This window comes from Dendrobates tinctorius, unplaced genomic scaffold (assembly GCF_039654945.1).
Source record: "Dendrobates tinctorius isolate UK_male_01 unplaced genomic scaffold, ASM3965494v1 ptg000020l, whole genome shotgun sequence".
Taxonomy (NCBI): Eukaryota; Metazoa; Chordata; class Amphibia; order Anura; family Dendrobatidae; genus Dendrobates; species Dendrobates tinctorius.
The window spans coordinates 1581899-1605159 of NW_027361688.1; the positions used below are offsets into that span (position 1 = coordinate 1581899).

General features: G+C 48.6%; 7 protein-coding genes and 1 pseudogene across 7 annotated transcripts; 3 read left to right on the top strand and 5 right to left on the bottom strand.

Moving 5' to 3' along the window:
- Window positions 1-305: 305 nt before the first annotated feature.
- LOC141083136 (histone H2A type 1-like) lies at window positions 306-790 on the bottom strand. Its single transcript, XM_073567320.1, has one exon. The coding sequence runs from the start codon at window positions 750-752 to the stop codon at window positions 363-365; it is 390 nt and encodes a 129-aa protein (XP_073423421.1). The 5' UTR covers window positions 753-790; the 3' UTR covers window positions 306-362.
- A 242-nt stretch (window positions 791-1032) lies between these two features.
- LOC141083137 (histone H2B 1.1-like) lies at window positions 1033-1519 on the top strand. Its single transcript, XM_073567321.1, has one exon. It carries the CDS (start codon window positions 1087-1089, stop codon window positions 1465-1467), a length of 381 nt encoding a protein of 126 aa, XP_073423422.1. The 5' UTR covers window positions 1033-1086; the 3' UTR covers window positions 1468-1519.
- A 2342-nt stretch (window positions 1520-3861) lies between these two features.
- Window positions 3862-4338, bottom strand: LOC141083138 (histone H2B 1.1-like). Its single transcript, XM_073567322.1, has one exon. The coding sequence runs from the start codon at window positions 4292-4294 to the stop codon at window positions 3914-3916; it is 381 nt and encodes a 126-aa protein (XP_073423423.1). The 5' UTR covers window positions 4295-4338; the 3' UTR covers window positions 3862-3913.
- A 249-nt stretch (window positions 4339-4587) lies between these two features.
- Window positions 4588-5074, top strand: LOC141083139 (histone H2A type 1). The gene has a single exon (XM_073567323.1). It carries the CDS (start codon window positions 4625-4627, stop codon window positions 5015-5017), a length of 393 nt encoding a protein of 130 aa, XP_073423424.1. The 5' UTR covers window positions 4588-4624; the 3' UTR covers window positions 5018-5074.
- A 1581-nt stretch (window positions 5075-6655) lies between these two features.
- Window positions 6656-7182, bottom strand: LOC141083140 (histone H3-like; annotated as a pseudogene).
- Window positions 7183-19564: 12382 nt separating this feature from the next.
- Window positions 19565-20033, bottom strand: LOC141083252 (histone H4). The gene has a single exon (XM_073567422.1). It carries the CDS (start codon window positions 19925-19927, stop codon window positions 19616-19618), a length of 312 nt encoding a protein of 103 aa, XP_073423523.1. The 5' UTR covers window positions 19928-20033; the 3' UTR covers window positions 19565-19615.
- A 1026-nt stretch (window positions 20034-21059) lies between these two features.
- Window positions 21060-21537, bottom strand: LOC141083251 (histone H2B 1.1-like). Its single transcript, XM_073567421.1, has one exon. The coding sequence runs from the start codon at window positions 21488-21490 to the stop codon at window positions 21110-21112; it is 381 nt and encodes a 126-aa protein (XP_073423522.1). The 5' UTR covers window positions 21491-21537; the 3' UTR covers window positions 21060-21109.
- A 239-nt stretch (window positions 21538-21776) lies between these two features.
- LOC141083141 (histone H2A type 1) lies at window positions 21777-22271 on the top strand. Its single transcript, XM_073567324.1, has one exon. It carries the CDS (start codon window positions 21821-21823, stop codon window positions 22211-22213), a length of 393 nt encoding a protein of 130 aa, XP_073423425.1. The 5' UTR covers window positions 21777-21820; the 3' UTR covers window positions 22214-22271.
- Window positions 22272-23261: the final 990 nt, after the last annotated feature.

Here is a 23261-nt window from a genome sequence, read left to right on the forward strand (position 1 = left end):
TATATAGCGCCATTAATTCCATGGTGCTGTACATGAGAAGGGGGGTTACATACAAAGTTATAGATATCAGAAGGATGAAGGGCATCATTTATTGTATAGCAGTATGCAGCACTGTATAGACATACACAGTATTAAATGGCTATTCATATATGGTGGGTATACAGCAGTATAAGGAGAAATTACTGCACTATATGAAGTTATATAGCAATGTTTGTGAACAGCACTATAAGGTGGTATACATGACAGATCAGTACATACAGATCACACCAGAGATCAGCGGCGTCAGCTCTTGTGGGGACGGTGTGGGTGGCTCTTAGAAGAGCCTTTGGGTTGTGTGGATGATACGGGGTCGGTGGCAGCGCTCACTTGCTCTTGCTGGACTTGCTCTCGGTCTTCTTGGGCAGCAGCACGGCCTGGATGTTGGGCAGGACGCCCCCCTGGGCGATGGTCACCCCACCCAGCAGCCTGTTCAGCTCCTCGTCATTGCGCACGGCCAGCTGCAGGTGTCGGGGGATGATGCGGGTCTTCTTGTTGTCCCGGGCGGCATTACCGGCTAATTCCAGGATCTCAGCGGTCAGATACTCCAGCACAGCGGCCAGATAGACCGGAGCCCCGGCGCCCACCCTCTCAGCATAGTTACCCTTGCGGAGAAGTCTGTGCACACGACCAACCGGGAACTGCAGTCCTGCCCGGGATGAGCGGGTCTTGGCTTTAGCACGGACCTTCCCTCCTTGTTTGCCGCGTCCAGACATCACTGCGCTCACAGTTATCAGCAGATACAGAATGCTCTTGTGTGGGGACTGCGCAGTCTCCTGCACCTTTTATAACCTGCTGCTGCCCCGCCTCCTCTCCTGCCATTGGCTGGATCTGAAGTCACCAATGGAATCAAGACTTGTGGAAACACCAATGAGCTGCAGTGGGTGGAGATCATTACGTGTACATTGGTCACATGACTTTCTCACCCAATAACACAGCGATCTGACAGCATTCCTCATTTGCATGGCCGTTCTATAAATACGGCCGCTCTGGGAGGAGCAGGATCATTATTCTCCCTCTCTCCAGTGAAGAGAACATTCTGCTCTCATCATGCCTGATCCTGCCAAGTCTGCACCAGCGGCCAAGAAGGGCTCCAAGAAAGCCGTGACCAAGACTCAGAAGAAGGATGGAAAGAAGCGGAGGAAGAGCAGGAAGGAGAGCTACGCCATCTATGTGTACAAGGTGCTGAAGCAGGTCCACCCCGACACCGGCATCTCCTCCAAGGCCATGGGCATCATGAACTCCTTCGTCAATGACATCTTTGAGCGCATCGCAGGGGAAGCCTCCCGCCTGGCTCACTACAACAAGCGCTCCACCATCACCTCCCGGGAGATCCAGACCGCTGTGCGCCTGCTGCTGCCCGGAGAGCTGGCCAAGCACGCCGTGTCCGAGGGCACCAAGGCCGTCACCAAGTACACCAGCGCCAAGTGATCTGCTCTGTGCTCTGCACCCACAACCCAAAGGCTCTTCTAAGAGCCACCCACCCCGTCTACATCAGAGCTGGGGCTGCTTTTGTTCTATTCTTACTGGGGAACATGTGATTGCACTGACTGACCACTGTTGATAAGATGCACAGATTGGGTTTCTGACGGAGCAAAGGTGAGAGAGAGAGGGCAAGATGAGATGCAGAACTGCTATATAGCTCTGTATAACACAATGTTTACCGTCCATATACTGCTCTACATATACTGATGTAACCAAACTAACATAGTAATATTACCCCCACATACTGATATATACATCTCTAAATTGTCCATAGCCTGCTGTGTACCCCCATATACATAGCTCTGTGTGCAGTGAAAATACAACTGTATTTCTTCATATAGTGCTATATTCCCTCCATATCCTGCTATATACCCTCCATATCCTGCTGCATACCCCCATATAGTGCTATATACTCCATATCCTGCTGTATACCCCCATATAGTGCTGTATACCCCCATATAGTGCTGTATACCTCCATATCCTGCTGTATACCCCCATATAGTGCTATATACCCTCCATATTCTGCTGTATACCCCTATAGTGCTATATACACCCTCCATATCCTGCTGTATACCCTCCATATACTGCTATATACCCTCCATATCCTGCTGTATACCCCATATAGTGCTATATACCCTCCATATCCTGCTGTATTACCCCCATATACTGCTATATTCCCTCCATATCCTGCTGTATACCCCCTTATAGCACTATATACCCTCCATATACTGCTATATACCCTCCATACTGTACTGTGCTCATGTATCTCCTGCCACTATAATCAAGTGATCGGCTTCTCCATTAATGACAATGTGAGATTCAGATCTAGAAATAGATCAGCCTTTAGTTGATCATTGATCAGGAGCCTCCACCGGTCTGGGGATGAAGGGTGTGTAATATCAGGGGAATATAACTGCTGATGTTTGTTTCATGTCATTTTTTTCAGGTTTAGCAACAAAAATCACTAAATATAGTGAGGGGCCCTGATGTCAAGGCAAGTGGTGGCAGCGACAGAAATGGGTAAAGTGGGCGCCGTTATTGAAGGGGTTAAATGACTTTGGGCGCTGATGTCACTCTGCAGATACAGGCAGTGATGCCCCCACATTATCAGGGGGTCCCAGCAGGTTCTGGGCATCAGAACGTCAATTTTAAACATGTTAATAAGCAACTGGTGTTAAGGGGTTAACGAATTTGGGCCACAGATGGGTGAGAACAAAGGACACACACTCCACACTGTGAGGAATAGCCCTACAGCGGTGTGTAACCCCATACAGAGCGGTATATACGGCCGTATGATGCTGGACACACAATACTCACATAGTGAGGAGTCTACAGCTCTCCTCAGCCTGACAGGAGCCGCCGCCATGACACCACGTGTTACACTGAGGAGAAGAAAGAGCGCGAGAAACTATCAGCCGTTGGGCGGGAATTTCATATTCAGTGCTCAGCCAATCAGCACTCAGTAGGGCTATAGCTCCGCCCACAGGGTCACTTCCCCGCAGACACTCAGTGTTAACCCTTCAGTGGCCGATGTTTCCGGCTCCCGCAGAGCAGAGTGCAGCCATCCAGGCACAGCGCGGTCACCAGCCCCTCCCCCAGCAGCAGGAGCTGCGGCTTCTCCTCACATGTGGGCGGAGCACAGAGCTGTTGGGGGTTTTGAATTTCCCGCACTTTTTCCTGTCATTTTCCCGCTTTTATCTCCAGGACGTTACATCTAGTCACAGAGCAATGGCGGCGTGAGACCGAGAGAAATCACCGAGATCATCACTGGTCAGGGGAGCAAAGAGAGGACTAGGATGCGGAGACAGGCTGGGGCAGCGGAGGAGAGAACAGGGGACAAAAAAAAATGTAACCAGGGGTAAATCAGATCATAACTCATATGAGGAAATTATATGGAAATAAATAGAATAAAGGGAACAGAAAAAAATCATACCCTTAATGGGACCAGCAGGACGACACATGGACATTGCCAGCTACAGTGGGCGAGGAGTAATGGTGGGGGGCATAGGAGTTTGGTGGTTCATGCATTTTGTACCTTTGATTTATCACTTTTTTCTCTACGCTTCATTTCCCCATTTAAAACAGTAGCACACAAACAGCCCCAGCTCTGATGTAGACGTATCTATCAGTATGTGGGGGCGATATTACTATATGTTGTTTGGTTACATCAGTATATGAAGAGCAGTATATGGACGGTAAACATCATTGTCTTATACAGAGCTATATAGCAGTTCTGCATCTCCCTGCTGCTCATCTTGCCCCATCTCTCTCCCCTGTCCTCTATATCAGACCCAATCTCTGCCTCCTATCAACACAGTGTTCAGCTCTGATGTAGACGGGGTGGTGGCTCTTAGAAGAGCCTTTGGGTTGTGGGTGCAGAGCACAGAGCAGATCACTTGGCGCTGGTGTACTTGGTGACGGCCTTGGTGCCCTCGGACACGGCGTGCTTGGCCAGCTCTCCGGGCAGCAGCAGGCGCACAGCGGTCTGGATCTCCCGGGAGGTGATGGTGGAGCGCTTGTTGTAGTGAGCCAGGCGGGAGGCTTCCCCTGCGATGCGCTCAAAGATGTCATTGACGAAGGAGTTCATGATGCCCATGGCCTTGGAGGAGATGCCGGTGTCAGGGTGGACCTGCTTCAGCACCTTGTACACATAGATGGCGTAGCTCTCCTTCCTGCTCTTCCTCCGCTTCTTTCCATCCTTCTTCTGAGTCTTGGTCACGGCTTTCTTGGAGCCCTTCTTGGCTGCTGGTGCAGACTTGGCAGGATCAGGCATGATGAGAGCAGAATGTTCTCTTCACTGGAGAGAGAATAATGATCCTGCTCCTCCCAGAGCGGCCGTATTTATAGACCGCCCATGCAAATGAGCAATGCTGTCAGATCGCTGTGCTATTGGGTGAGAAAGTCATGTGACCAATGTACACGTAATGATCTCTGCCCACTGCAGCTCATTGGTGTTTCCACAAGTCTTGTTTCCATTGGTGACTTCAGATCCAGCCAATGGCAGGAGAGGAGGCGGGGCAGCAGCAGGTTATAAAAGGTGCAGGAGACTGCACACTCCCCACACAAGAGCATTCTGTATCTGCTGATAACTGTGAGTGCAGTGATGTCTGGACGCGGCAAACAAGGAGGGAAGGTCCGTGCTAAAGCCAAGACTCGCTCATCCCGTGCAGGACTGCAGTTCCCGGTTGGTCGTGTGCACAGACTTCTCCGCAAGGGTAACTATGCTGAGAGGGTGGGTGCCGGGGCTCCGGTCTATCTGGCCGCTGTGCTGGAGTATCTGACCGCTGAGATCCTGGAATTAGCTGGTAATGCCGCCCGGGACAACAAGAAGACCCGCATCATCCCCCGACACCTGCAGCTGGCCGTGCGTAATGACGAGGAGCTGAACAGGCTGCTGGGTGGGGTGACCATCGCCCAGGGGGGAGTCCTGCCCAACATCCAGGCCGTGCTGCTGCCCAAGAAGACCGAGAGCAGCAAGTCCAGCAAGAGCAAGTGAGCGCTGCCACCGACCCCGTATCATCCACACAACCCAAAGGCTCTTCTAAGAGCCACCCACACCGTCACCACAAGAGCTGACGCCGCTGATCTCTGGTGTGAGCTGTATTTTACACCAAACACTAATGTAAATGATAAAAAAAATCCCATCACTATTAAACTATAGACACTAACTATTGTGCTGTAAACAGCTTAGTGCTTGTAGCCTCTGCCTATAAAAAGCTTTAAACTACCAAATACTGCTTTACATCATCCATATACTGAGGAATGTTCCCCCATATAGTGCTGTATATACTCTGTCAACACATTTTGTTGAATATGCCCACATGGCTTTATACATCCACTGTATAGTGTATGCAGCACTATATGGTGAGTACACAACGATGCGTTCACCCCTCACATTTGCCATCAGCAGAGACTCACCGACTAATGTTCCAGCAATCTGAGAGCTCCCGCGATTCAAAATTGTTTATTCAAAGTGGATTAAACCTTGTACATGAATGAGAATATGATCTGAGGGAGGATATTGTGTTTCTAATCTGATGTTCCCTTGTTCGTAATCATATTTTCACTGATTGACCTGATGCAATCCATTGTGAATGAAAATCAGTGTGGAACACCTGATAAAGTATACAGCAGCATATGGAGGGGTAGAGGGCACTGTCACCCTACCCCTGCTCTGATTTAGTCTTAAATATCCTCCTTAATCTGAACCTCCCTCTTATCCAGGACTTGTGCTGTGCCAGTTTCCTGGAATGCACTACCCAGAATGAGCTGATTGGTACCCAGCCTCCACATTGTGTGGTTTGCAAATATCTCTTTATAGAGACTAATCACCTTATTTCATTAATCTAACTCTGCCCTCCCCCTTATTTTTCCTTAGTCGGTCCCTCTTATTCATCTGTCTCCACATCCTCCATGCACCCAATAGCACTTGGTCACTGTAGTTACACACATACTGGCTGAGTGCACTGAACGAGCACATTCTTCTCATTGTGTCCACCTGTTTCCGTATAGATTGTGAGCAGGGCTCGCACTCCCGGAACTGCTAGTTTGTAATATCTTTACATTGTAAAGTGCTGCCGAATATATGTTAGTGCTATAGAAATAACATTCTTATTGTTATACCCCCTATAAAGCTTACTATGGTAATCTATTACTATATACCTCCACATAAATCATTACAGCAATATGATGCGGTATACCGCACTATAGTGCTGAATATATTACATATTCACTCACGGCCTGAGAGCCGCCGCATGTTACACCCAGGAGAACAAAGAGCGGGAAGGTATCAGCCGTGTGAGGGAATTTCATCCTCAGCACTCAGTAGTGCTATGGCTCCGGCATCAGGACAAGGTGAGGAGCCCTGGATGTAACAGTTCCCTGGGTAGCTGCATCTAGAGAAAGATTTCCTATACAAGATAATTACATCTCTGCACTTTATATTGATGTCAAATTAACCCTTTTTGCTCCTCAGGCACACAATAAACTAAGTTTAGTTTATGAATTATTTCCATTAGTGAAACTCGCAACCAATAAAAGATAGCCCATCTCCACAGTACACATTGGAGGCTATTGACACAAAGACCCAGTGCAGGATCCGGATAGTTTAGGCATTGGCTCCTTAGTGGGGGAATTTGGTGGCTCTGAGAAGAGCCTTTGTGCTGTCTTCAGTGCCCGGGGCGGATCTAAGCTCTCTCCCCACGGATCCTGCGGGCCAGCTGGATGTCTTTGGGCATGATAGTGACCCTCTTGGCGTGGATGGCGCACAGGTTGGTGTCCTCGAACAGTCCCACCAGATAAGCCTCACTGGCCTCCTGTAGAGCCATCACCGCCGAGCTCTGGAAGCGCAGATCAGTCTTAAAGTCCTGGGCGATCTCCCTCACCAGGCGCTGGAAGGGAAGCTTACGGATCAGCAGCTCGGTGGACTTCTGGTAGCGGCGGATCTCCCGGAGAGCGACTGTTCCTGGGCGGTAGCGGTGTGGCTTCTTGACTCCACCAGTGGCAGGCGCGCTCTTCCTGGCAGCCTTTGTGGCCAGCTGCTTGCGGGGAGCTTTCCCTCCGGTGGATTTACGGGCGGTCTGCTTAGTTCTGGCCATAGCTCTGTAGAGATGTACACAGATGTGATGAGAGGAGGAACAAGAGCAGGGAATTTATACTCATGGGATCGCTCTCATTGGTTTACGTGAAACACACCCCTTATACTCCATTGGCTGTGTGCAACCAATCATTATGCAGGAGACGCTCAGCACAACTCCCAGTAATCTCGTTGTTCCCTCCTCCATGAAGTGCTGCTGGGTATCCGCAGTTCACACTGGTCACAGGCTGCCATAATGCAGGAGAAGGTCACATCATGTCTACAGGAGGCTTCTGCAGCAGCGGCCTCTGATGACGCTTTACTTCCATATCCCTGTACACTGCTCTTTATAGTGAAGCCCCCTCATCATCATCACCACAGATCCCCCCCCAATCCTCACATAGCGTCCCACATCCAGACACAGGATGTGAGAGGGAAATGATCACCTGTCAGTAACATGAAAGCTCTGCCCCTATAAACACTATAATGGCGCTGATGACGGAATCAGAGGGTGAAACTTGGACACTGATCACACAGCTCTGCCGGGACAAGGTGGTGGCACTGATCACACAGCTCTGCCGGGACAAGGTGGTGACACTGATCACACAGCTCTGCCGGGACAAGGTGGTGGCACTGATCACACAGCTCTGCCGGGGCAAGGTGGTGGCACTGATCACACAGCTCTGCCGGGACAAGGTTGTGGCGCTGATCACACAGCTCTGCCGGGACATGGTGGTGGCACTGATCACACAGCTCTGCCGGGACATGGTGGTGGCACTGATCACACAGCTCTGCCATTACAGGGTGGTGGCACTGATCACACAGCTCTGCCGGGACATGGTGGTGGCACTGATCACACAGCTCTGCCATTACAGGGTGGTGGCACTGATCACACAGCTCTGCCGGGACATGGTGGTGGCACTGATCACACAGCTCTGCCGGGACATGGTGGTGGCACTGGTCACACAGCTCTGCCGGGACATGGTGGTGGCACTGGTCACACAGCTCTGCCATTACAGGGTGGTGGCACTGATCACACAGCTCTGCCGGGACATGGTGGTGGCACTGATCACACAGCTCTGCCGGGGCAAGGTGGTGGCACTGATCACACAGCTCTGCCGGGACAAGGTTGTGGCACTGATCACACAGCTCTGCCGGGACATGGTGGTGGCACTGATCACACAGCTCTGCCGGGGCACGGTGGTGGCACTGATCACACAGCTCTACCGGGACAAGGTTGTGGCACTGATCACACAGCTCTGCTGGGACATGGTGGTGGCACTGATCACACAGATCTGCCATTACAGGGTGGTGGCACTGATCACACAGCTCTGCCGGGACATGGTGGTGGCACTGATCACACAGCTCTGCCGGGACATGGTGGTGGCACTGGTCACACAGCTCTGCCATTACAGGGTGGTGGCACTGATCACACAGCTCTGCCGGGACATGGTGGTGGCACTGATCACACAGCTCTGCCGGGGCAAGGTGGTGGCACTGATCACACAGCTCTGCCGGGACAAGGTTGTGGCACTGATCACACAGCTCTGCCGGGACATGGTGGTGGCACTGATCACACAGCTCTGCCGGGGCAAGGTGGTGGCACTGATCACACAGCTCTGCCGGGACAAGGTTGTGGCACTGGTCACACAGCTCTGCCATTACAGGGTGGTGGCACTGAGAAGAGCCTCTGTGGGAGAACAGGGCAGCTTAATCTTATTTCTCGGCAGGGGCTTCTTGGCTTTTGCTGCCTTCTTAGTCACCTTCTTATAGTGCTGTGTACCCCAGTATTGTGCTCTATTCCCTCTGTATAGTGCTATACTATATACTATTTATGAATCTAAAACATAATAGTTTTAGATTCATCCGTGTCGTAATTTATACTCTCCAAATTGTGCCGTAAATATCTGTATAGTGCTGAAATCCCTCCATATAGTGCTATATACTGATGTATACATCAGAATAGTGGCAAATCCCCTATATAGTGCTATACATATCGTGAATATAGTACAGTATTCCTCCATGTCACCCCCCATGTGGTGCTGTATATCGCCATATAGTGTCACCACCCATGTGGTGCTGTATATCGCCATATAGTGTCACCCCCCATGTGGTGCTGTATATCACCATATAGTGTCACGCTCCATGTGGTGTTGTATATCGCCATATAGTGTCACCACCCCATGTGGTGCTGTATATTGCCATATAGTGTCACCCCCCATGTGGTGCTGTATATCGCCATATAGTGTCACCCCCATGTGGTGCTGTATTTCGCCATATAGTGTCACCCCCATGTGGTGCTGTATATCGCCATATAGTGTCACCCCCCATGTGGTGCTGTATATCGCCATATAGTGTCACCCCCCATGTGGTGCTGTATATCGCCATATAGTGTCACCCTCCAGGTGGTGCCGTATATCGCCATATAGTGTCACCCCCATGTGGTGCTGTATATCGCCATATAGTGTCACCCCCCACGTGGTGCCGTATATCGCCATATAGTGTCACCCCCCACGTGGTGCCATATATCGCCATATAGTGTCACCCCCCACGTGGTGCCGTATATTGCCATATAGTGTCACCCTCCAGGTGGTGCCGTATATCGCCATATAGTGTCACCCCCATGTGGTGCCGTATATCGCCATATAGTGTCACCCCCCATGTGGTGCTGTATATCGCCATATAGTGTCACCCCCCCATGTGGTGCTGTATATCGCCATATAGTGTCACCCCCCCATGTGGTGCTGTATATCGCCATATAGTGTCACCCCCCATGTGGTGCTGTATATCGCCATATAGTGTCACCCCCCATGTGGTGCTGTATATCGCCATATAGTGTCACCCCCCATGTGGTGCTGTATATCGCCATATAGTGTCACCCCCCCATGTGGTGCTATATATCGCCATATAGTGTCACCCCCATGTGGTGCTGTATATCGCCATTTAGTGTCACCCCCCATGTGGTGCTGTATATCGCCATATAGTGTCACCCCCCCATGTGGTGCTGTATATCGCCATATAGTGTCACCCTCCATCCATAGTGCTGGATACAGGATATCACGCCTTATACACTGAATATCGGGCTGTATTCCTGGTTATGATGCGGTCTGTGCCCAAATACTACAATACTCCCTCCATATAGTGCTGTATACGGCCACATAGCGCTATATGATGTTTCCCTCCACACAGCGCTGAGCACCACGTGTTACACTGAGGAGAACAAGGAGCGCGAGAAACTATCAGCCGTTGGGCGGGAATTTCATATTCAGTGCTCAGCCAATCAGCACTCAGTAGGGCTATGGCTCCGCCCACAGGGTCACTTCCTGGAAGACACTCAGTGTTAACCCTTCAGTGGCCGATGTTTCCGACTCCCATAGAGCAGAGCAGACTGCAGCCATCGGGCACAGCGCGGTCACCAGCCCCTCCCCCAGCAGCAGAAGCAAATCACTGATCATCATTGGGAATGTCTGAGGAGCAAAGGGTTATATCTTGTTGTTTACCATGATATAGCGTTATATACCTTCATATAGTGCTATATATCCCCCATATCCTGCTGTGTACCATCATACACCGTTTTATCTATTTTATATATAAGGTGTAGAAAAGCCGGAGGCTTGGATGGAATCCTACCAGAAATGCTGAGGTACAGCCCACCAGAAATACAGGCTGCAATGGTTAAACTGTTCAATATTGTGCTAAGTGCCGGCTACTTCCTTGTACGTGGAACCAAGGCCTCATCACACCCATCCACAAGAATAAAGGATGGAATCTCCAGCGCTGGACTTCAGTTAAAAATACATCATTTATTGTAAATTCTTAAAATCGAACAGAAAAAAGTGTGGATAAGGACATACAGGCAGATGGGGTCTCTGGTGGTCTCCAACCAACGCGTTTCGACCTAGAGGGTCTTACTCATGGTTCATCAATACAATAAATGATGTATTTTTAACTGAAGTCCAGCGCTGGAGATTCCATCCTTTATTTTGCTTCAGTCAACACCCCTGATCAAGGTGACTCCGTGCGCAGGAGGATTATGGATCGCAACCGAGACTGGTGAGCTGACCTCCCTTCATTTTCCCTATCCTTCTATAATTACATCCACAAGAATGGGGACAGGTACGACCCAGCCAACTACAGAGGAATATGTGTCAGCAGCAACCTGGGAAAACTGTTCAACAGCATCCTGAACAAGAGGATCCTCAGTTTCCTCACTGAGCACAACGTCCCCAGCAAGAGCCAAGCAGGCTTCATGCCAAACCACCGCACTACTGAACACATCTACACCCTGCACAGCCTCATTCAGAGACACGTCCACAATACAAAGAACGGGAAGATATACGCCTGTTTCGTGGACTTTAAAAGGCCTTTGATTCGGTGTGGCACCCAGACTTATCCCTGAAATTACTGGAGAGCGGAATAGGAGGAAAGACCTACGATGTTATGAAAAGCTCCTACACCGAGAACCTCTGCAGTGTGAGTGTGAGCGGCAGAAGAACGGCCTATTTCCAGCAGAGCCGGGGAGTCAGACAAGGCTGCAGCCCAAGCCCAACGCTCTTCAACATTTACATCAACGAGCTGGTTACCGCTCTGGAATCTTCCACAGCACCAGGTCTCACCTTCCATGACGCGCAGGTGAAATTCCTGCTGTATTCAGATGACCTGCTGCTTCTGGCCCCAACCGAGAAAGGCCTCCAAGACAACCTGAAAATCTTAGAGAAATTCAGCTCCACCTGGGCTCTACCGGTCAACCTAAAGAAAACCAACATCATGGTGTTCCAGAAGAGAAAGAGAAAATCAGACCAGCACCCTTCATTTATCCTCAACAACTGCGCCCTTACAGGAACGGACAAATATACCTACCTGGGCCTAGAGATTCACTGGTCAGGGAGTTCAAACAAGCCATAGAGACCCTGAAAGATAAGGCCTGCAAAACCTATGCCATCCGAAAGAAACTCTACCATCTGAAGCCACCAGTGAGGGTCTTGTTAAAAATCTTCGACTCTATCATCGCCCCAATCCTCCTGTATGGCAGCGAAATCTGGGGTCCTCACACCTACCCAGACTGGTCAAGGTGGGATTCCAGCCCAACAGAAATATTCCACCTGGAATTCTGCAAGCACCTTCTCAAAGTCCATCGGAGCACCTCCAACAGCGCTTGCCGGGCCGAGCTGGGCAGATTCCCTCTACACCTAACGGTCCTAAAGAGGGCACTGTCATTCCGGGCTCACCTACAAAGGAGCAATCCAAGCTCCCATCACCATAAAGCCCTGACACATGTAGGTGAAACAGAAAAACCAGGACCCTTGGAACAGCCCACCCAAACCCAACCTGACCAGAACACCAATCACAACAACCTGACAAAAGCCGGAATCAGGAAGATGGTAGACGAAGGCCAGGAGAGGTACGTAAGTGACTGGAAGAACGACATCATCAGCTCACAGAAACCATGTACCGGAGTCTACAGAGAGACTACAGTCATGGCCAAAAGTTTAGAGAATGACACAAATATTATATTTTCACATGATCTGCTGCCCTCTGGTTTTTATGTGTGTTTGTCAGATGTTGTTATCACATACAGAAATATAATTGCAATCATATTTTGAGTAACAAAAGGTTATATTGACAGAATGAGATAATACAGCAAGTCAATATTTGCAGTGTTGACCCTTCTTCTTCAGGACCGCAGCAATTCTCCCTGGCATGCTCTCAATTAACTTCTGGATCAAATCCTGACTGATAGTAGTCCATTCTTGCAAAATCAATGCTTTTATTTTGTCTGAATTTGAAGGTTTTTGTTTGTCCACCCGTCTCTTGATGATTGACCACAAGTTCTCAATGGGATTAAGATCTGGGGAGTTTCCAGGCCGTGGTCCCAAAATCTCTATGTTTTGTTCCCTGAGCCATTTAGTTATCACCTTTGCTTTATGGCAAGGTGCTCCATCATGTTGAAAAAGGCATTGATGATCGCCAAACTGCTCTTGGACGGTTGGGAGAAGTTGCTCTTGGAGGACATTCTGGTACCATTCTTTATTCATGGCTGTGTTTTTAGGCAAGACTGAGAGAGAGCCCATTCCCTTGGCTGAGAAGCAACCCCACACATGAATGGTTTCAGGATGCTTGACAGTTGGCATGAGACAAGACTGGTGGTAGCGCTCACCTGGTCTTCTCCGAATAAGCCATTTTCCAGATGTCCCAAACAATCGAAAAGGGGATTCATCAGAGAAAATGACTTTACCGCAGTCCACTCCCTGTACCTCTTGCAGAATATCAGTCTGTCCATGATGTTTTTTTCTGGAGAGAAGTGGCTTCTTTGCTGCCCTCCTTGAGACCAGGCCTTGCTCCAAGAGTCTCCGCCTCACAGTGCGTGCAGATGCACTCACACCTGCCTGCTGCCATTCCTGAGCAAGCTCTGCACTGCTGGTAGCCCGATCCCGCAGCTGAAACACTTTTAAGAGACGGTCCTGGCGCTTGCTGGTCTTTCTTGGGCGCCCTGGAGCCATTTTGGCAACAAGGGAACCTCTCTCCTTGAAGTTCTTGATGATGCGATAGATTGTTGACTGAGGTGCAATCTTTCTAGCTGCGATCCTCTTCCCTGTTAGGCCATTTTTGTGCAGTGCAATGATGACTGCATGTGTTTCTTTAGAGATAACCATGGTTAACAGAAGAGAAACAATGATGCCAAGCACCAGCCTCCTTTTAAAGTGTCCAGTGGTGTCATTCTTACTTAATCATAACAGATTGCTCCATTAACACAGGTGTGGGTGTTGATGAGGACAGGGCTGGAGATCAATCACTGAAACGATGTTAGCTGGTCCTTTTAAGGCAGGGCTGCAATGATGTTGAAATGTGTTTTGGGGGATAGAGTTAATTTTCTAGGCAAATATTGACTTTGCAAGTAATTGCTGTTAAGCTGATCACTCTTTATAACATTCTGGAGTATATGCAAATTGCCATTAGAAAAAATGAAGCAGTAGACTTTGTAAGAATTAGTATGTGTCATTCTCTAAACTTTTGGCCATGACTGTACAGACTGGCCCCATATCTGGAGAAAATCCCTGACCCCAGAGACCGCAAGATCCTGAGCCGGTATAGACTCAGTGCCCACAGTCTGGCCATCGAATCCGGCCGACACAGGCAGAGCTACAATCCTAGGGAGCAAAGACTGTGCCAACACTGTGACCAGGAGGCCCTGGAGAATCGACACCCACTACACTGCCCCAAATACTCAGCAGTGAGGGACACTCACTTCAGGAGACTCTCACATCTCTTCCCGGATTTCATCACCATGAAGGAGGAAGAGAAAACATATATCCTGCTGGGGGAAGAAGAGAGAGCAGTGGAGATAGCAGCGCAATATGTGAGCCAATGTAATAGACTGCGAGAAAAACAGCCATGATATGCCATGGACTTCTGTGGCCCCCACCCTGGATCTGCCCCCATCCACCTTTCCTACAGCCCCTACCCAACATCCCTACAGTCCCTATCCCTATTCCCTCTTGTACACTTGCTTTGGCAAAACTAATGTGTATTTAGTCCTGCCAATAAAGCTTCTTTGAATTGAATATCCTGCTGTATACCTCCATATAGTGCTATATCCCCTTCATATCCTGATGTATAGCTCCATATAGTGCTATATCCCCTTCATATCCTGATGTATACCGCCATATAGTGCTGCATACACTCATGTAGCGCTACATACCTTCATATACTGCTGTATATATCCATATAGTGCTCTATACTCCATAAACTGCTATATACCCTCCATATACTGCTGTATCCCCCATATAGTACTATATACATTCCATATCCTGCTGTATACCCCATATACTACTATATACCCTCCATATCCTGCTGTATACACCATATAGTGCTTTATACTCTCTATATCCTGCTGTATACCCGCATATAGTGCTATATACCCTCCATATCCTGCTGTATACCCCGATATAGTGCTATATACCCTCCATATCCTGCTGTATACCCGCATATAGTGCTATATACCCTCCATATCCTGCTGTATACCCGCATATAGTGCTATATACCCTCCATATCCTGCTGTATACCCCCATATAGTGCTATATACCCTAAATATCCTGCTGTATACCCCCATATAGTGCTATATACCCACCATATCCTGCTGTATACCCCCATATACTGCTATATACCCTACATATCCTGCTGTATACCCCCATATAGTGCTTTATACTCTCTATATCCTGCTGTATACCCGCATATAGTGCTATATACCCTCCATATCCTGCTGTATACCCCCATATAGTGCTATATACCCTCCATATCCTGCTGTATACCCGCATATAGTGCTATATACCCTCCATATCCTGCTGTATACCCCCATATAGTGCTATATACCCTCCATATCCTGCTGCATACCCCCATATAGTGCTATATACTCTCCATATCCTACTGTCTAACCCCATATAGTGCTATATACCCTCCATATCCTGCTGTATACCCCCACATAGTGTCGTGTTCTTGTAAACAATTACAGGGATGCATCAACGCAGAAGATGAGGACACTAATAGGTTAATCAAATATTTCTTGGATAAATTAAGAGTAAGTGGTGCTGATACCTACTAGTGGCCCTACCACCTGCAGTGCGTCACAGTCATTATCTGTCCCGTTCCCGCCATCTCTGGCACTCTGTAGGTAATAGGAGCCGTAATATCGGCCTATGATACCACGCCGTTAGGCCCTAATCGCTTATTGATTAGTCACTTTCCACAACTGTTAGGCTATGTGCACACACTGCAGAATCACCTGCGGGTTTTTCCCCGCGGAACCGCAGGTAAAGTGACCTGCGGTTTCACACCTCTACTATGTTAAAGGTGTGAAACCACAGCGGAATCCGCAGAAACAATTGACATGCTGCGGTTTATAAACCGCAGCAAAACCACGCTGAAAAAAACGCAACGTGAGCACTGCGGTTTTGAAAACCCATAGGGTTACATGGTACTGTACCATGTCTGCGGAACTGCTGCGGTTCCGCAGGGCCAAAACCGCAGCGTGTGCACATAGCCTTACGCTGTCCAACTTCTCCCTTGAAGCATGGCCCCGGTCTCCCGTGTATCGAACGTGTACTTTGGAAATCAGAGCTCACAGGATCGTCCCCTCGTCACTGGCCTGGTCACCTCTGCTCCCTCGGATTACTTAGCTCATCTCCGGTTCTGGCTACCCAGCTCTGGTAACTCATCCCCCCCAAAACCCCTTCCCCCTGTTTCTGGTTACTTGTCTCTTCGCTATATATGGTGGCCATAAACCAAACTTACGCTTCTCTAGCTTTTTTATTCCTGCTTTTAATTGATTCTTTAATAAAAATTGTTGCTTTTCTCCTGATTGTGGTTTGTGGGATCTCTTCATTGTCCTGTAAGGACTCATATGGGACTAGTTTTGTACTTGATGTTAGACGTGCTCCGTTGATATTTGAACATTTATTGACTTACCGTAGGTATAAATTTTTGCAAAAAAAAGTTTAAAGTGAATAACTTGAATAATAAACTCTGTTTTTTTTCTATGTTCTCTGGTTTGCTTGTGTTCCCATCATGACTAGTGAATAGGAAAGATTGTGGGTGGGAGGACAAGAAGACGCAGGTGACGAGAAGTGCCTGAGCTCCATTGGCTCAGCTGCCTTTATAGACGCCTTCCTCAATGTAGCGGTCGTATAGTCCTATACTACATTCCACATTCACACAAGCTGCAACAAGAATTCCTAGGAACACTTGTTTCCCAATTATCAACTTTTTTTTTTGAAGAGGCCACCAATCATCCAACGAACAAGGAAAATCTATTATCAGGCAAAATGATTTTTTAACCCCTTTCCAACCTTGACATATAGTTACACCTAAGGTCACCTCCCCCTATTTGCTGCGGGCTGAGCACACAACTTTTCCGGCACATGTCATCTGATTTCCCCTAATAGTCGCGAATGGAATCCCGATCCACCTTTGGCTGCTAACATGTTAAATGCCACTGTCAATCTCTGACATCGTCATTTAACATGCTCGCGCCGGAAGCGCATCGCATATTATTATATATTTATATAGCGCCAATTATTCTATGGCGCTTTACATGTGAAAAGGGGAAATATAGACAAGAATAATAAACATGTGTAAGACAAGGGACACACAAGTACATAAGGAGAGGAGACCCTGCCCGCGAGGGCTCACAGTCTACAGGGAGGGTGAGGATAGAGTAGGAGAGGGTAGAGCTGGTTGTGTGGTGGTTCAGTAGACCGAGGATCATTGCAGGCTGTAGGCTTGCCGGAACAGGTCACTAATACCACCTATCGACAAATGTGTCACATGACCTTGTGTTGGTATGACAAGCCGGGATCTGCAGGAAACAACTGTGGATGTCATTTCCGGACAGCTATGAGTACCACCCAGCGGTCGGCGATCACAGCAAGTGAGCATTTCTGCTACTCAGCGCAGGGCTTCAGCCGTGCTCTGTGCAGCTCAGGCAATCAGATGATTGCAGCTTCTAGTGTCCCATGGAGACTGTGAAACCAAGTGTTAATTAAAAAAAAAAAAAAAAATAGCCTGTTTGTTGGGCTCTGTATGCATGTGTTGTGACAGTGAAACAGCCGCGACACATGCAGCTGCGGCGCCGACCAGCTGATTATCGGGAGCGCTCCAGGTGACCGAAGCAGCTATTTGGGATCATCACGTATCCAAAGCTAGCCGATCAACCCTATTATTGACTCATTTAATAAAAGCGGGGGTGTTCTAATTAGTCCCAGCGTGGAGTTCAATTAGTGATTTCATTTATGCTGTGAAGAAGCAAGTGCCAATAATGGCCCTCTATGAAAGAAAGGCAGCAAATGTTGGACCTGCTGATTTCAGCCCTTGGTCAGTGAGTCAAATGGGTCTTTCCAGACATTGTACAGAAGGAGAAAGAATTTCGATCAAGGAGTTGATTAGAGAGGGGAAAACATATAAAGAAAATAATTTGCTGCTCATTTTAGATTTCTAATGCTTTAAAATGGCAATAAAAAAGAAACAAAGCACGTGGTAGGAAAAGAACGCCAACCATTCACATAGATTATGAAGAATGACAAAGAAGCTCCCTGTGATCAGGTCCAGGGAGATCAGAGAAGATCTTCAGTCACCTGTGAGTCTTCCAACCACCAGAAGATGCCTACAGGAAGCCAAACTATGTGCAAGAAACCCTCATAAGGAACCATTGCTGATTAACACAAAGACAAGTTGAAAAGGTTATAGTTTGCCAAAGAACACATTGACCGGCGGCCTAAGGAGAAGTGGTGCAACCTTCTACACACAGATGAGAGCAAGATTGCTTTGTACTGGGTCTAAAAGCCGCAGACAGTTTGTGAGACGACACCAACACTGAGTTTCAGCAGGACAACAACCTCAAACAGGGCAGATCAACAATGTTGTGAAGAGGCCACGTAATCATCAGACCTCAGTCAGACTGAGAATTTGTGGCCTGGTCTCCTGGAGACCTCTACGGTTGTCACTGCCAGCTTGCTGTGAGCGCCCCCCAGTGGTCGGCGCTCATAACAAGTGAGCAATTCCACTACATAGAGGCGATCTGATCATCGCCTGTATGTATCAGAGCCGATCGGGCTATGGCAGATTCTAGTCTCCCATGGAGACTATTGTGGCTCTGAGAATAAGGTGAGTGAAAAATGAAAATGAAAAAAACTCTGGGGGTTAAGGTTGGGGGATGCAGGGAGAAAATTCCATGTACATGGTTAATTCAGGAAGCAAGGTGGAAGACAACATGGTTTCCTTCACATTCCCGTTCATCTAGTGCTGTATACACAGATTGTGCTGTTGATGCCTCTATGCTTTCCACCCCCATATTGTACTGTATATCCTCATTCTGTTCTGCCACAAACATTGCAGTAAACGGACACATAATAGGTAGAATAATAATAGCAAATACCTCAAATTAGAAATCTAGTATAGTTTTTCAGATTTGTTGTCTTTTTCCTCATGTGCAATCGTTGCAGGACCTTAGTTATCCATGTTACATAGTTGCTAGTGTTGGTAATCATGGATATCTAACGTCCTGCAATAACTGCACACAAGGAAGGAGAAATAGCAAATCAGAAGAACTATACTAATTTCTAATTGGAGGCATTTACTAATGTAGGGTCTTGGAGATGGAACTACCCCTGTAATCACAGCTCCCAGCCTGACAAGATCAGATCCACCGCCGCCATCCTGACACCACATGTTACAGAGAACAAACAGCAGAAGAAACCATCAGCCCATGTGCACAGCCAATCAGCACTCAGTAGGGCTATGGCTCCGCCCACAGGCAGCACCAGATTACTCCCCCCCAGGCCCTCAGTGTTAACCCATTAGTGCCTGCAATGTATCCAGCTGCAGCAGCACAGGCTGCAATCATCCCAGCACAGGACTATCAGCAGCCCCTTCCCCCTCTCCCTCCCCAGGAGCTGTAGCTTCTCCTCAGAAGATGTGGGTGGCTCTTAAAAGAGCCTTTGGGTTGTCAGGATAGAAAAGAGAATACAATTAACCTCCGAAGCCGTAGAGAGTGCGGCCCTGGCGCTTGAGCGCGTACACCACGTCCATGGCGGTGACGGTCTTCCTCTTGGCGTGCTCGGTGTAAGTGACGGCGTCACGGATCACGTTCTCCAGGAAGACTTTCAGGACGCCGCGGGTCTCCTCATAGATGAGGCCGGAGATGCGCTTCACTCCTCCCCTGCGAGCGAGACGGCGGATGGCAGGCTTGGTGATGCCCTGGATGTTATCACGGAGAACCTTCCTGTGCCGCTTGGCGCCGCCCTTCCCCAGACCTTTCCCTCCTTTACCGCGACCAGACATCTTCCAGGTAGTCAGCAGAAATCTATGACTGAGGAGTGCACAGTCCGCCTTTATATAGTCTGTGAGCGGACCAGAAAGAGAACTGCAGCGATGACGTGTTTCCAGGGCAGGGATGGAAAGCAATTTGCATTATCAGCTCCGCCCCTTCCTTTACTGATTGGCCAATCACAGAAATGTTAGTGATTTTGAATTTCTCGCTCATTTTTTTCTCCCCTTCTACTGGGATGACACTAAAAATAGTCAGGAACCTGATTCCTCTCCCCGGTGACATCCTGCTCGGAGTAATTACAATGTGAGAGCCGGACCTGCAGATCAATCATTGACAATTATAGTGCAAGATTCTATACATAGAACAAAAGTCAAAATAAGCAACTCAAAATACCAAGGCCTCGCTCCCAGAATAGATGCATAAATGCAGAATTTGCATAAATTGATGGAATGCTCCCATAGATATAAAACACAAAGAAAAAGATGGATTACATAAACCACCAAGAGGATAATAAAATCCAAACATTTGATTTAATCAAAATTACCTGCACATAATATGAGCCATATACAGGATAGTGGAACCAAAGAGAGGACTAGGATGCGGAGACAGGCTGGGGCAGCGGAGGAGAGAACAGGGGACAAAAAAAATGAAACCAGGGGTAGATCAGAACTCATATGAGGAAATTATATGGAAATAAATAGAATAAAGGGAACAGAAAAAAATCATACCCTTAATGGGACCAGCAGGACGACACATGGACATTGCCAGCTACAGTGGGCGAGGAGTAATGGTGGGGGGCATAGGAGTTTGGTGGTTCATGCATTTGGTACCTTTGATTTATCACTTTTTTCTCTACGCTTCATTTCCCCATTTAAAACAGTAGCACACAAACAGCCCCAGCTCTGATGTAGACGTATCTATCAGTATGTGGGGGCGATATTACTATATGTTGTTTGGTTACATCAGTATATGAAGAGCAGTATATGGACGGTAAACATCATTGTCTTATACAGAGCTATATAGCAGTTCTGCATCTCCCTGCAGCTCACCTTGCCCCATCTCTCTCCCCTGTCCTCAATATCAGAGACCCAATCTCTGCCTCCTATCAACACAGTGTTATTCAGCTCTGATGTAGACGGGGTGGGTGGCTCTTAGAAGAGCCTTTGGGTTGTGGGTGCAGAGCACAGAGCAGATCACTTGGCGCTGGTGTACTTGGTGACGGCCTTGGTGCCCTCGGACACGGCGTGCTTGGCCAGCTCTCCGGGCAGCAGCAGCCGCACAGCGGTCTGGATCTCCCGGGAGGTGATGGTGGAGCGCTTGTTGTAGTGAGCCAGGCGGGAGGCTTCCCCTGCGATGCGCTCAAAGATGTCATTGACGAAGGAGTTCATGATGCCCATGGCCTTGGAGGAGATGCCGGTGTCGGGGTGGACCTGCTTCAGCACCTTGTACACATAGATGGCGTAGCTCTCCTTCCTGCTCTTCCTCCGCTTCTTTCCATCCTTCTTCTGAGTCTTGGTCACGGCTTTCTTGGAGCCCTTCTTGGCCGCTGGTGCAGACTTGGCAGGATCAGGCATGATGAGAGCAGAATGTTCTCTTCACTGGAGAGAGAATAATGATCCTGCTCCTCCCAGAGCGGCCGTATTTATAGACCGGCTATGCAAATGAGCAATGCTGTCAGATCGCTGTGCTATTGGGTGAGAAAGTCATGTGACCAATGTACAGGTAATGATCTCCGCCCACTGCAGCTCATTGGTGTTTCCACAAGTCTTGTTTCCATTGGTGACTTCAGATCCAGCCAATGGCAGGAGAGGAGGTGGGGCAGCAGCAGGTTATAAAAGGTGCAGGAGACTGCGCACTCCCCACACAAGAGCATTCTCTATCTGCTGATAACTGTGAGCGCAGTGATGTCTGGACGCGGCAAACAAGGAGGGAAGGTCCGTGCTAAAGCCAAGACCCGCTCATCCCGGGCAGGACTGCAGTTCCCGGTTGGTCGTGTGCACAGACTTCTCCGCAAGGGTAACTATGCTGAGAGGGTGGGCGCCGGGGCTCCGGTCTATCTGGCCGCTGTGCTGGAGTATCTGACCGCTGAGATCCTGGAATTAGCCGGTAATGCCGCCCGGGACAACAAGAAGACCCGCATCATCCCCCGACACCTGCAGCTGGCCGTGCGCAATGACGAGGAGCTGAACAGGCTGCTGGGTGGGGTGACCATCGCCCAGGGGGGCGTCCTGCCCAACATCCAGGCCGTGCTGCTGCCCAAGAAGACCGAGAGCAGCAAGTCCAGCAAGAGCAAGTGAGCGCTGCCACCGACCCCCGTATCATCAACACAACCCAAAGGCTCTTCTAAGAGCCACCCACACCGTCACCACAGGAGCTGACGCCGCTGATTGTGATGTTCTGGTCTGTGTGTACTGATGTTATACAGAATCTCAGCCATAGAACAGAGTATACAGGAGCCGTAGCTGCACCTGGCAGTGGGTATAATCCTGTCACTATTGGGCTGGTACATTGGGACTGATGATGGTTAATCTGCAGTGACTAGCACTTAGTGGTCCGCTATCGGGTTTTACACCCTCCTCTCCCCTATCCTCCATGTCCTGTAGTTGGAGGTGTGATCAGTGGTGACTCTGAAAAGAGCCTTTGTGGAAGGACAGGGCACATCCAGTGTGTGCAGAGTATGGGGGGCAGTGTCCACATTAGGGGTCACAGGAAACAAAACCTAATAAGGTAAAATGTCATATAACCCCACCATCTCATTGCTATGTTTCATGTACTCCCTTATAGTGCTGTGTTCCCCAGTATAGTGCTATATACGAACATATAGTTCGGTATACATCGGCATAGTGCTTTATCCCCTCCATATTGTGCCATGTAATAATCTTTATATAGCACCAACATATTCCGCAGCGCTTTAAAAATTCAACAGTTCATATACAACAGTCATAAGTAACAACATTAAAGATAATACAAGAATTAAAGCAAAATGATGAAGCCGCTGCTGGTGAGAGATAACAATCCACAATGAGGTGGGGGAGACAGTACAAGAGTGTGTATACAGCGATGTAATTACAATGATGGTCCAGCCATCTTGAGGGAATGCAGATGGATAAGGCTGCATGAGCGGTGGAGTTTAATGGACCATTATGATCAGAGAAGTAAAGAATGGGCTATATCTTTATATATAATATATATGAACCTTGATTAGGGATGTGATAGGCTGCTCTAAATAGATGTATTTTGAGGGATTGCCTAAACTGCAACTCATCAGACTCTCACCATCAACAGAAACCTTCAAGAAGAACCTGAAGACCCACCTGTCCGACAAGCCTACAGCCTGCAATGATC

What these genes read in the sequence shown, in the direction of transcription:
- LOC141083136 (XM_073567320.1), bottom strand. Translation starts at nt 752, where the DNA reads ATGTCTGGACGCGGCAAACAAGGAGGGAAGGTCCGTGCTAAAGCCAAG.
- LOC141083137 (XM_073567321.1), top strand. Translation starts at nt 1,087, where the DNA reads ATGCCTGATCCTGCCAAGTCTGCACCAGCGGCCAAGAAGGGCTCCAAG.
- LOC141083138 (XM_073567322.1), bottom strand. Translation starts at nt 4,294, where the DNA reads ATGCCTGATCCTGCCAAGTCTGCACCAGCAGCCAAGAAGGGCTCCAAG.
- LOC141083139 (XM_073567323.1), top strand. Translation starts at nt 4,625, where the DNA reads ATGTCTGGACGCGGCAAACAAGGAGGGAAGGTCCGTGCTAAAGCCAAG.
- LOC141083252 (XM_073567422.1), bottom strand. Translation starts at nt 19,927, where the DNA reads ATGTCTGGTCGCGGTAAAGGAGGGAAAGGTCTGGGGAAGGGCGGCGCC.
- LOC141083251 (XM_073567421.1), bottom strand. Translation starts at nt 21,490, where the DNA reads ATGCCTGATCCTGCCAAGTCTGCACCAGCGGCCAAGAAGGGCTCCAAG.
- LOC141083141 (XM_073567324.1), top strand. Translation starts at nt 21,821, where the DNA reads ATGTCTGGACGCGGCAAACAAGGAGGGAAGGTCCGTGCTAAAGCCAAG.